The 13086-nt window shown below is 39.0% G+C and overlaps 1 protein-coding gene across 2 annotated transcripts; it reads left to right on the forward strand.

Moving 5' to 3' along the window:
• CIAO2A (cytosolic iron-sulfur assembly component 2A) lies at window positions 1-12609 on the forward strand. 2 transcript variants are annotated; one of them, XM_061182032.1, is made up of 5 exons: window positions 1-269; window positions 4392-4556; window positions 9365-9414; window positions 11414-11459; window positions 12141-12609. In XM_061182032.1, exons 1-5 carry the CDS (start codon window positions 146-148, stop codon window positions 12236-12238), a joined length of 483 nt encoding a protein of 160 aa, XP_061038015.1. In that variant the 5' UTR covers window positions 1-145; the 3' UTR covers window positions 12239-12609. The 2 variants fall into 2 exon arrangements, with proteins under 2 accessions (XP_061038015.1, XP_061038016.1); XM_061182033.1 differs by lacking the exon at window positions 9365-9414 and having other exon boundaries at window positions 2-269; window positions 12141-12230.
• Window positions 12610-13086: the final 477 nt, after the last annotated feature.

Here is a 13086-nt window from a genome sequence, read left to right on the forward strand (position 1 = left end):
TCCGGTCCCGCCTATTCTCTGCTGCCCTGGACCTTTAGGCTTGTCTTGGCCCGTTTGAAGACCAGGAAGTTGATAAGTCGCGAGGCTCGCTGCTGAGAGACGGTGGCTCGGGTGGGACAGTCGCCAGGGATGGCGGAGCGTAAGGATGGAGCGGGTGTCCGGACTGCTCTCCTGGACGCTGAGCAGAGTCCTGTGGCTGTCGGGCCTCTTTGAGCGGGGAGCTGCCCGGCAGCCCCGGATCATGGAAGAGAAAGCGCTAGAAGTTTATGGTAATTAATTTTACCCAGGGCAACATTTGGTGATATACGTGGAGGCGGGGGTAACGAGGGCCTCACCTGAGGGGTAGGAGTGGAGACTCGGGTTTTTGCCAGATCTCGTCCGGGAGCGTAGGAAGCTTTTTCTCCGGGGTCCTAAGTCACGCGGGCTTGTGGGTCTTTCTAGGACCCAGGCTCTTGCTAAACCCGGGGCAAGCCGAGCCTGGAGGTCTCAAACGCTTCATTTCCCTTGTCTGCCCCCACGTTCTAGTGGCCATCTCAAGACTTATGGGCAGAGCAAGCGTCTAGGGTGCTTGGTTAGGAAGCAAAGCTGGCCTGATTGCCCTACTTGAGCCTCCTTCCTTCCTAGCCCCTGGACACACACTCCTTCCGCCGCCGAGGGTACTGCTGGGTGACTGCCGAGTTGGGGACTGGCCCAAGGTCACAGCCACCCTCTTCTGCTGCAGAGGCCGTAGGCAGAGGTCCCCGAGAGCCCGGCCTTGAACTTATAGTTCTTTAACACACCCAAGCCTGGAGTGCAAAAAAGAATACACACACATTGAGTTATATATACGTATAATGTATATTATATATATGCACACACACACATATTCTCTATTCAACCCCTGGAACCATCTTCATCGTACAGATGAGGAAATAAAGGTTTAGAGTAGTTAAACAACTACCTGGAGGCCACTCTGCCAGTAAAGAAACAGCAAAAACCAAAGCTGTTGTCTTCTGATTCCAAACTTAGTGCGCTTTTCATCACTTCATAATTGCTTTATGATTTGCCTTTTTTGGACTTATTAGTATTGTTTTTGAAAACTGAAACGACTGGATCTAATGAGCGTTCAAAGATTCCTGCTGACGGAGGGTAAAAGTATAGCCACAAGAATACAGATAATGCAGGTAAGGATTATAGACCTGTAGAAAGAAGCCAGGGATGTTAAAGACCTTCGGAGTTAATCTGGTTTACCTCTTGCTAGGGGCAGGACTTAAACCCAGTCAGGTGACAAGTGTGAGTAGAATGATCTCCACAAAGCAGTAGGCAGAGGTCCCCAAGAGCCCGGCCTTGAACTTATGGTTCTTTAACACACCCAAGCCTGGAGTGCAAAAAAAAATACACACACAGTGAGTTATATGTGTATAATATATATTATACATATATGCACACACACTTATATTCTCTATTCAACCCCTGGAACCATCTTCATTGTACAGGTAGGGTTTGTGGTTAAAGGTGGAGGGAGGTGTGGTCAAAAATTGTTTTACATACCAGGTTGGAATTGGATCCTGAAGGTTTAAATATAAATGAAGAATTTAATATCAGTGCAGAGCCAGTTGAAGAATTTTAGTCAAGGGAGCAATGTGAGGAGAGCAACATTGCTTTCTTTCTAAAGAAATAAATGCAAATCACTAGAAAAGTAGAGAAGTTGAATAAGGCGTGAGATTTAATTTCAGAGTTATTTAACATATAAACAATATAATGCAGCTTGTATATATGAGCCTTACAGGGAAAAGGCCTAGGATGAAGGGGAAAAAATTCCTTTTCAAAAAAACCTGTTTCCCTGTTTCCCTGAGCTGTTTCACAGCTTTGTGAAGCCTCTTTTTCCTGCCTCCCTTTTCTAATCAAGTGATAAGCTCAGGAGTTGCTGGGGAGAAGATAGAGTTTGATTGATTTGTTTTTCCCAGATGGATTTCTGATTACAGGGGTGCTGTGAGTAATAGAACAAAACCTCAGGCTTGAGAACATCAAGCCCATCCCATGTGAACTCCCTCTGCTTTTTTCTACCTCACTATTTCTCTTATCATTCTCCTTTTCCATCTTTTTCTACAACCTCAGGGTAAGAAGGAAATCTTTTCCTCTCCACTGCCAACCCAGCCTCCCACATCTTTGGTCTTATTCCTTTCTGCTTATTTTACCAGCCTCCTCCCCTCCCCTCCTCTCCTTGAAATTTCAGTGTCTCTTCCTCTATTTTTTTTTTTCCTTCCTCTATTTGATCCTTCCCCTTGGGCTATAAAACATACTCAAGTTTCCCTTATCCTTGTCATTGTTCTAGCTTTTTCTAAACGCACTGTCCTCCTTTTGCTCTTCCCTCCTTCCCTGTCAAAGCCCTAGGATTACATTTGCAGTTCCTTCTCACTTCTCCTTTTGCAAGCTGGCCTCTGCCTTTACCTCTCTGCTGGAAGTGCTTTCTTACAGGTGACCTTCTGAGACCTGCTTTAGCTTTTGTTAACCTGCATTTTTCTGCAGCATTTTTTTTTAAAATTTATTTTTGGCTGTGTTGGGTCTTCGTTGCTGCACGCGGGCATTCTCTAGTTGTGGCGAGTGGGGGCAACTCTTCGTTGTGGTGCGCGGGCTTCTCATTGCGGTGGCTTCTCTTGTTGCGGAGCATAGGCTCTAGGTGAACGGGCTTCAGTAGTTGTGGCACATGGGCTGAGTAGTTGCGGCTCGTGGGCTCTAGAGCGCAGGCTCAGTAGTTGTGGTGCACGGGCTTAGTTGCTCCGCAGCATGTGGGATCTTCCCAGACTAGGGATCGAACCTGTGTCCCCTGCATCAGCAGGTGGATTCTTAACCACTGTGCCACCAGGGAAGGCCCTTTTCTGCAGCATTTGATGTTATTAACCATCCCCTCTTCCCTTTTATGCTGCGTTTTGCTTTTCTTCCTCCTACTGATCCCCAAATTAGGTGCTTCCTACAGATCTATACTTGGTTCTCTTTCCCTTTGCATTTGTGATTCTCCAACTGGACTGCACATAAGAATAGCCTGAAGAATAAAGCAGAAACTAACACACCATTGTAAAGCAATTATACTCCAATAAAGATGTTAAAAAAAAAAAAGAATAGCCTGAAGAATTTTTTTAAGTCTCAATGCCCAGGTCATACTGTGAATCAATTAAATCAGAATCCCTGGTAGGGCTCAGACACCAGCTTTTGTTTTTGTTTTGAAACATTCCTAGAGATTCTGCTGTTCAGCCAAGGTTGAAAACTACAGTTCTACTCATTGTTCTTTGTGAATCCCATGAGTTCAACAGCCACTCTAGCCTTGGTTCTCTTAAACCTTATGCCACAGTTCAGTGTTTGCTGGAATGTTCCATTGGTTTGCCCCTTAAGCACCTCAGAATGATTACATATAAGATTTAACCTGTTTATCTCAGCCCCCACCCAAATTTCTTCCTTTGTTCTCTCTTCTTTTTTTTTTTCATTCTATCTTTGTTCTCACAGGCTCTTAGATTTACAATCTTAGTCATCTTCCTTTTCTTCCTTTCCTTGTCTTCTACATCCAAATAGTTGTCAGATTCTGTTGATTCTGCCTCTGAAATTACTTCTTTGTCTTTCCCCTCCTCTCTATTGCTATGGTCATGTCCCTGTTTTAGGCCCAGCTTTTTCAGCTGGTATCCCTGGCTCTGCTCTTTAGTTCTGAGTCTACCAGCTGCCAGTGCAATGCTGTCTATGTCACTCCCTTGTTCAGAACCTCTTGAGGACGTCCTATTGCCTGTAGCTGACTCTAAAAGACCCTTAATGGGCTGGCCTAAACTCTTAATAACTTCTTCCCTTATGCTGAGTTCCGTGCAAACTAAACTTGTTCTTTACTTTCCTTCATCTTAAATGGCAAATATTGAAATGTTACCCATTTTTTTGTTTTTGTTTTTTGTTTGTTGTGGGGTTTTTTTGGCCATGCAGTGCGGCTTGCAGGATCTTAGTTCCCTGATCAAGAATCAAACTTGGGCCCCTGCAGTGGAAGCGTGGAGTCCTAACCACTGGACCGCCAGGGAATTCCCCAAAATCTTACCCATTTTTAAAGGCTTGATTCAGATTCCATTTCCATAAATCCTGATACTGCATTCTCCTAAACTAAGTTATTTTTTCCCTTGAACTTCTGTGACACTTTCCCCATTCATGTATTCTCTCTGCAAGGTTGGATCCAAGAAACTGGACATGAGGTAGTAATAATCCAAGAAAATGGTTTTCTCAGAAGGACACTAGTAGTGGAAATTTCTGTCAGAAACCTGGGGAGTGGCTATAGTATTTGCTCAAACAAAAAGAAGTCAGTGTTTGGATTAGGACTGGCAAAATTGTTTGTATTTAGAATATTCATGTTTTAACATAAAACCTTTTCTCTGATGTTTCTTTAGATTTGATTCGAACTATCCGGGACCCAGAGAAACCCAATACTTTAGAAGAGCTGGAAGTGGTAACGGAAAGTTGTGTGGAGGTTCAGGAGATAAATGAAGAAGACTATTTGGTTATTATCAGGTTCACGCCAACAGTACCTCATTGCTCTTTGGCGACTCTTATTGGTAAGGTTTTAGATAAAAATATTTATATATTAATTCTGAATTATTCTAGCTGATACTGACCCGCAGTAACAATTAGCATCATGTATCATACTTTATGGTTTACAGAATATTTTCTGTAGTTCTCACAATTAGCGTATGAGAGAGTCAACATTATCTTCATTTTACAGATGAGGAACCTGAGGCTCAGAGAGTTTAAGGGACTTGCTCAGCATCACGTAGGCAGGAAATGATGAAACTGAGGCTCAATTCCAGGTCTCCTGACTTTAAGTGTGTTTTTCCGTTAGCTATACCGTGCTGCTTCTCTACAATTAATGGAGCCTGAGTGTGGGCCAGCTCCTCTCCACAGTTCTGGAGATCGGAATGGGTGTTGTCAGACTAGCACTGCTGCCCTCACCATCTTCTCCTTTTAGCTGCTCTCTTGGCTTCTATGTAGCATGGGCAGAAGTCCTGGTGGGAGGGTATTTTTTCAGGTAGTTTTCTTTTTGAGAGGTTGCATTCCCAATATTTTAGATTAGTTAGCAGTGAGATATACAATAGATATCTTTGAATATATACTTTGTTAAAAAGAAGGCAAAGAAAGTTTATTTCAAACCAAATCTTGATCAGTAGGGAACCAATTAAATAATCAGTGATGGTGTATATTAACAATGGAATACTATGCAGCTATAAAAAAGAATGAAGAAGCTCTCCATATACTAATATGGAAAGATCTCTAGGACATACTGTTAGGAAATAAAAGCAAGTATAATATTGCTACATTTGTGTAAAGAAAAGCAAAAATATACATTTATATTTGATTGCATATCTATAAAGAAAACGTAAGAAGTGAATAGCTAAGATGGGGGTGGGCATTAGTGATGGTGGGAACCGGTCAGATGGGGGATAGGGTGGCAGGGAGACCTTATACCTTTTTATATTTTTAAGCTTTTGAACGTTGAGAATATATTACCTATTTAAAAATAGACAAATTTATAAAAAGGATTGGAAAGGTAAATATTTTATTATTGTTTCTACTATTGTTGTGAGTTGTCTTTCTCTTCTCGCTTGTTGGACCTGGGATCCCTCAAGTAGTGGTTTCCAGCATATGGGGCACATCTTGAGGGACTAGACCGTCTGTGAATCCATAGATACTATTGTGGTTATAAAATTCCAATACTAGAAAAAGCATTCTTGAATGCATATTTATTTTTCGTCATTGGACAGTTTCTGAATCAATAGATATCAAAAACAGGTTTCAAAAAGTAATGTTTATATTGTGTTTCTTAAATTATAAAAGTAACATGTTTGTTGGCAATAATTTTGAAATTCCACAAAAGTGTAAAGAAGAAAATAAAAAAAAGTTGTCATTAGAGTGTGTGCTCTAGGCTAAAATTCCAGCTCTGTCAGCTCTGTCACTTTGTGGTCTTGGGCAAGTTACTTAACCTTTCTGAGCCTATTTCCTTATCTGTAAAATAATGATAATAATGGTAACTACTGAGTTGCAAGGGTTAAGTAATAGAAAGCATGAAGTAGATGAGAAATGTTTTTTAGTTCTCCTTAAATATTATTCTTTAATTATATGGTCATATAATTATATGGTCATCATTTTTGTAACCATTTAGACTACTTCTAGCCTCCTACAATTATAAATAATACTATGATGAACAACTTTATACATAAATATTTTTATTTATCTCTAGTTATTGCTTCAGGATAAATTTCTGTAAGTGGAATTATTGGGTCATATGGTAGAAATATTTTTAAGTCTCTGGGTAAATATTAGCAAGTCACTGGGAATTCCCTGGTGGTCCAGTGATTAGGACTCTGCACTTTCACTGCCAAGGGCACGGGTTTAATCCCTGGTCAGGGAACTAAGATCCCGCAAGCCGCGTGGTATAGCCAAAAAAAAAAAAAAAAAAAAAGTAGCCCTCCCCCCGCAAAAAAAAAAAAAGTTCATACTCTTTGTCCCAGGAATTAAGGAAATAATACCCTAGGAGAAAATAGTAGCATGTACAAAACATATATAGTAAATTTATGATAATAAATCCTGGAAGAAACTATAGTATCGATTAATACTGAAATGATATAAAAATAATGGCATTTCTTATTTCTATTGAAAATGATGAATATAATCAAGGAATCAAAGTGTCTGTGTGAGAGTGGATGAAAAAGCTTGAATGATAAATTGAATTTGCATTATGATTGCACTTATTTTAAAAAACTGTGTTTACGTGGACAAAGATTGAGAGAGCACATGAAATAAAAATAACTGTAAAGGTGTCAAGATTAGATTATGGTTGATATTTCAGATCTGTACATCTCTTGACAGAGTTTTGTCACTTTTTTGGCCCTTTTGATATGGGTTTCATTTAAGACCATTGGCTTTTTTTTTAATTAATTTATTTATTTATTACTTATTTTTGGTTGCATTGGATCTTTTTGTTGCTGTGCGTGGGCTTTCTCTAGTTGTGGTGAGCGGGGGCTACTCTTTGTTGCGGTGCATGGGCTTCTCATTGTGATGGCTTCTCTTGTTGTGGAGCACGGGCTCTAGGTGCGTGGGCTTCAGTAGTTGTGGCACGTGGGATCAGTAGTTGTGGTTTGTGGGTTCTAGAGTGCAGGCTCAGTAGTTGTGGTGCATGGGCTTAGTTGCTCCGTGGCATGTGGAATCTTCCCGGACCAGGGCTCAAACCCGTGTCCCCTGCATTGGCAGGCGGGTTCTTAACCACTGCGCCACCAGGGAAGCCTAAGACCATTGGCTTTTGAGAAGGTTGTATGGTAGCATATCATAGTAATCGTGTTCAAGCAACATGACTGGAAAACTCTATGAAGGGAGTCCTCTTTCTGACTGATGCATTAGGAGGCATTTCCTATGAGCAGGTAGTACTAAGCAGAGAAAGGCACCTGAGTCAGAGTTCCACCCTGACTGCTTAGGTTGTCACCTACTCACTTACCCTGGTATATAATTCCAAAGACAAGGAAGACTTTAAGCAGGTGAGTGGGTAGGGCAGAAAAACCACTTGATAATCTTTTCTGTTGACTTAAACAAGAATGGCTGAAGGCAGGATATGAAGGGCATAGGATTTGGAGTCTAGATTTAGCTTCTAGCTCTGCCACATGTTAGCTATGTGATGTGGAACAAATCACTTATCTTGGTTCCTGGCTGTAAAATGAAAATGATAAAATAGTAATAGCTAACATTTACTGGATACTTATTATGTGTCAACTACTGTTTTAAGCATAACTATGTTTACTCCTCATGCATAACAACCTTATATATAGTGGTACTCTTATAATACTTGTATAACAGATAAGGAAACTGAAGTTCAGAGAGGTTAAGTAACTTGCCTGGGGTCACACAGCTAGTGTTTAGTGGAGCCACTTTTGAACCCAAATTATCTATCTCAGTTATGCTATACTGCCTATCTTGAGGATACTGATATTCAAGAAAGCGCTTGTGAATTGTAAAACAGTTATTATTTATGGGTAAAATACCTACCAACAGTGACTAGAACACATGAGGATGCTCAAGAAACAAATTAAGGAGACAATGTGGGAGCAGAGGAAGCACAACCCTCCAGATAAGCTTTAAGGCAGATAGATACTCTAAAGGGAGACCCTTCTTCTTCTTTTTTTTTTTTTTTAAGGGAGACCCTTCTTAAGGAAATTATATATTTTCTTTAGAATTCCCTAATATTTATTATGGAATTACTGTGTTGTAGACTCTAAGGTAGGCCCAATCTCATTGTAGCTCATCTAATTCTTTTTCCTTCTCTGCAATTTTTCAGATGATTCTGTTAGAAAACCTAGTGGTACTTTAGAAAACCACAAGCAAATTAATTTCATACCTCCCCAAAAGATAGGTAGTCTAACAATTATGTTTTGCTGTGTTATGTTTGGGGTTTTGTTATTGTTTATTTTTAATCAAACCAAAATACTAAGAAAATGTTCCTTATAACGTAACAAGCCCTTATGTATTGATATTAGTTGGGAGAGGACATAAATTGCTCTAAATAAAAACCTGCAAAGCCAGGAAACTAGAGATTCATTCTGACCCTATTTTTCAAAAACTCATTACTGAAACACTTTCTCTTCATAATAAGAGCAGTTTGGTTTATCTTCTCTGTCTAGAGGTGTAGACTTAGTTAAAATTGTATGCCTTATTTTATGGTGGGGGAGAAGTGAAACATTGGCACTGAGGCTCTGTTCCAAGCTGACTTTTAATTTCTCTTGGAAGTCTCAACTGGAAAAAAAAATTATTGAACTGTGACTTGGTATTGGGGTGATAAACTGAACTTCAGAGGAGCTTGTTTTAGGGAAACAACTCTATTTGTACCCTACAGGCACAGAGGATTCCAAATTTGAGAGATTGCTTGTGGTCCTTTTTAAGTGGCTCTTACTTGGTTTTAAGTTTTTGTGTGGCCTGACCTGTTGCAGGCATTCAATAAAGTTTAATGAGTGAATTGGCCTTTGATGGAAGGCAAATTGATACAGCAGAAAGGACCTGCATTTTGCAGTGGTTTCGGGTTCCAGTCCCAACTCTGTCATTTTACTAGCTCTTTGATCTTGGGTAAGTTACCTTGTGACCTCGGTTTCATAATTTGTAGAATGGGATTGACAATACCTAGCTCACTGGATTATCATGAGGAGTTCGTAAGATGTATCAATATTAAAGTTGCTAGCTAAAGGTGCCAGGCTCAAAGGAGGCCTACATTGGATTGAGCCTAAGCTCTTTTCAGCTGCTGTTTTGTATAGAAACACCTAGACACAGCTGTATGCTTTTTCAAGAACCAATAAGAAGAGATAATTGGGGCTTTTTTTTTCCTCCGCAGGGCTGTGCTTAAGAGTTAAACTTCAGCGGTGTTTACCGTTTAAACATAAGGTAAGGAATGTGTTTTTTGTTGTTGTTTTATAATAGCTTTGTTGAGATTTGATTCACATATCATACAACCACCTATTTAAAGTATAGAATTTAATGGTTTTGGTATATTCACAAAATTGTGCAGCCATCGCTACTATCAATTTTGGAACATTTGCATCATCCCAGTAAAAAATCCGTACCAATTAGCAGTCATTCCCCATTTCTCCTAAACCTTCTCCCATCCCTAGGCAACCACTAGTGTACTTTTGTCTCTATAGATTTGCCTATTCTGGGTGTTTCATTTAAATGGAATCATATAATTTGTGGTCTTTTAAGACTGGCTTCTTTCACTTAGAATAATATTTTCAGAATTCATTCATGTTGTAACATGTATCAGTATTTCATTCTTTGCCTTGCCTTGTACTGTTCTTTTGTGTAGATATCACATTGTATTTATTTGTTTTATAATTTGGTAGACATTTGGGTTGTTTCCATTTTTTGTCTTTGATGAATAATGCTGCTATAAACCTTTGTAAGTGTTTGTGTGGGCATGTGTTTTCATTTCTTTTCCACCGAGGGCATATGTTTTCCATTTCTTTTCTTCCTGGATTCTATGGTAACTCGATGTTTAACCTTTTGAGGAGCTTCCAGACTGTTTTCCATAGCCACTTCACCCTTTTACATTCCCACCAGCAGCATATGAGGGTTCTGATTTCTCCACATCCTTGCCAACACTTATTATGATAATCTCTTTTTTTCATTATAGCCATCACTAGAATGTGTGAAGTGATATCTAACTGTGGTTTTGATTTGCATTTCCCTGATGGGTGACAATATTCATCCAAAAATTTAAAACCAATTAAGAACCACTTAAAAAGGGCCACAAGAAACCTCTCAAATTTAGAATCTTCTGTGGACCAAACCAACTGTTTGGTTACCCTGAGGTATAGTTCGCATAGGAATAACAGGGTAAATGCTTGACTCTTCCCCTTTATTTACTATTTTTCAGAATAATGAGTCGTGCATAATTTTAAGCCAAAGTAAATGAGTATAGAGTGATTTTATACCACTTCCTTTGTTGTTTAGAATAAGAGTTAGTGTTATGCCACTGGGGGAATGTATATGGTGTTTTGTCTTTTAAAGAAGACTGGACTAAATGGTCTCTAGGGTCTCTTATAGCCATAATAGGTGATGATTTTTCCCCCCTCATGAAAACATTTATCTCAGTAGTAAATAAGTATATGCGAATTAGATCACATGCTCCAATGTTCCCTGAAAAATAGACATATCTTTATCATATAGCGTGATTTATTTACCACAAGATTTGCAATAATTTTGTGGGTTTGCCTCAAAAGCTCTGGTTCTTGGAGGTTAGCTAGTTTAAGGGAGTGAGTGCAGCAGGACCAGGAGAGATAGCTTAACCAGTATTGTACTTGAGAATAAATTTATCAAGATAATAGTAGATGAGAAAAGGAGGATACTGAAAACTATATATTGTGATCCCATTTTTGTAAAGTACACAATAAAAAGAAACTTCCAGCCTTGGGGGTGTGTGTGTGTGTGTGTGTGTGTGTGTGTGTGTGTGTGAAATCTGTTAAATTATGTGGGTATAGAGAAAAATATGGAAGAAAGTACACTAGATTATTAATGTGGCTTTCTTGTAGGGTGGGGCAGGGAGAAAGTTTAGATACTGATTTGGGAGGAAGAGGTAGAGTGCAGGGGATAGATATTGTTGAGTAAAACATGTATGAGATCTCACTTGTATAAAATTGTAGGTTTGTATTCATAAAAAAATAATGAATGGGAATACCCACTGCGGGCCTCCCCATATGACCAAAATAAAAAATCCTACTAACTTCAGCCCTCATTTTAGAGAAGAATGTGAAGATTTGTCCCAAGTCTTTGATGTTGGAAACAGGATTTGGGCTTTCATCCCTAGACTCTTGAGTCCATTGTACATTCCACCTCACTTATCTTAGAATGCTCTAAATGTTTTGCTTTTAATGTATTTTTTTCCTAGTTGGAAATCTACATTTCTGAAGGAACCCACTCAACAGAGGAAGATAGTAAGTGAATTTTGAACCATTATTAGAAAACAGCTTCATGTAGTACTTTATCTTGGGTATTATGTTATTCTGCCAGCCAAGTATCTATTGGGTCATTTTCAAAAAAGAACAAAATCAGCTCTTAGCTTTTCCTTGAGAAGAAAATAATTTTTTAGTGGGACTCTGGGTGAACTAGAGTTAAGCCCTGTGGATATTGACTGGTTTAGGCCAATGGCCACACATCTGTGAAGAATATCCAGCTCTAGGAACTTTGAATTATAAGCTCTAAAGAGAGCTTGATTCTTTTCTTTGGTGGCACGATAGAGAGCTGTGTACTTGAAATTGAAATCAAAGGTCCAGCAAGTAAAGCTTTAGGGAATCTTGGGGTAGGTGTTGTCTTCCTGGGTTAATGTATTAAAATGGGAGTAGAGAAGCTTTTTTGTATAAAGGATCTCTAACCTACAGAGAGAAATAAAGTGGCAGCCACTTAAAAATAACAGAGGTGGGATTTAGGAAAAGCAAAAGTGGGATTATAGGGGATTTTTTTCTCTTTAAGTCTCCCTTTCGAAACTTATGAATAATTAGCCAAAACCTGCGTTAAGTTCTCAAGGAGTTAAATTCTATTTTAACAAGCTAATAAAAATACTGTCTGTTGCTGTGTATTGACATAGTCCTGCTAACTTTTGCCTGTGTGTTTTGCAGTCAACAAGCAGATAAATGACAAAGAGCGAGTGGCAGCTGCGATGGAGAACCCCAACTTACGGGAAATCGTGGAACAGTGTGTCCTTGAACCTGACTAATAGCTGTTTTAAGAGCCACTGAACTGGAATCATTTGATATATTTGTTTAAACTCTTTGTAAAATGTAAAGGACTCATGTTTAATACGTAGGTGATTTGTACCTCAGTGCATTTTTTTAAAGGATGATTTCCAAGCAAGATTTAATTATAAGGTAGTACCTAGTTTGTTCAGTGTTTAACATTCTCAGGATTTGTAACACTTAAATGATCAGACAGAAAAATATTTTCTAGTAATTATGTGTCAGATGAGTTGCTATTTTTCTGATGCCCATTCTGATACAACTGCTTTTCACGTCAAATATTTACTGCGCCCAAATATATTCAGTTTAAATCATTACTCTGTAAATAAATAAAACAGAGATGATTCTTGTACATACCTTAGAATGTTTTTATTTAATTGTAAATTTTAGTGTAAATGTTAACACTAAAAGATATTTCCAAAGCTTTATTTTCTGATTATCATGTAGAATCAGAGATAGGAGAACCAAAAAGAACCCTTAATATCAGGCCTGGGCCCTGACTTCCTTCAAGAAGAGTCCTGGACCCATTTATAGATAAGGAACAAATGTGAAGAGGGCCAGGTGACATACATAGTTTTGAAGGTCAAGAAGTCCCCAAAGAAATTTTTATTAAACCATCTAAATTAATGGGTTCTTCTTTACTTGTACTTTGTTCAGTTTGTTTTAGGGGACAGTGGTCATTTGAAGTGTAACAGGGTATGTTAGGAAGCTTCCGAGGTGCCCCCTCAATGATCCTTGATTCCTGATATTCATGCCCTTGTAGTTTCCTTCCATATTAAACCAGAACTGGTTGCCATGACTAAAAAAGAATCAGAGGTGACAGTGTGTG

This window comes from Eubalaena glacialis, chromosome 2, assembly GCF_028564815.1.
Source record: "Eubalaena glacialis isolate mEubGla1 chromosome 2, mEubGla1.1.hap2.+ XY, whole genome shotgun sequence".
NCBI lineage: Eukaryota > Metazoa > Chordata > Mammalia > Artiodactyla > Balaenidae > Eubalaena > Eubalaena glacialis.

Bases quoted from the DNA above. Each gene is read 5' to 3' on its own strand.
- CIAO2A (XM_061182032.1), top strand. From the start codon at position 146: ATGGAGCGGGTGTCCGGACTGCTCTCCTGGACGCTGAGCAGAGTCCTG. The intron at 9,415-11,413 runs GTAAGGAATGTG...TTTTTTTCCTAG, and splicing joins GTTTACCGTTTAAACATAAG to TTGGAAATCTACATTTCTGA. The intron at 11,460-12,140 runs GTAAGTGAATTT...TGTGTTTTGCAG, and splicing joins CCACTCAACAGAGGAAGATA to TCAACAAGCAGATAAATGAC.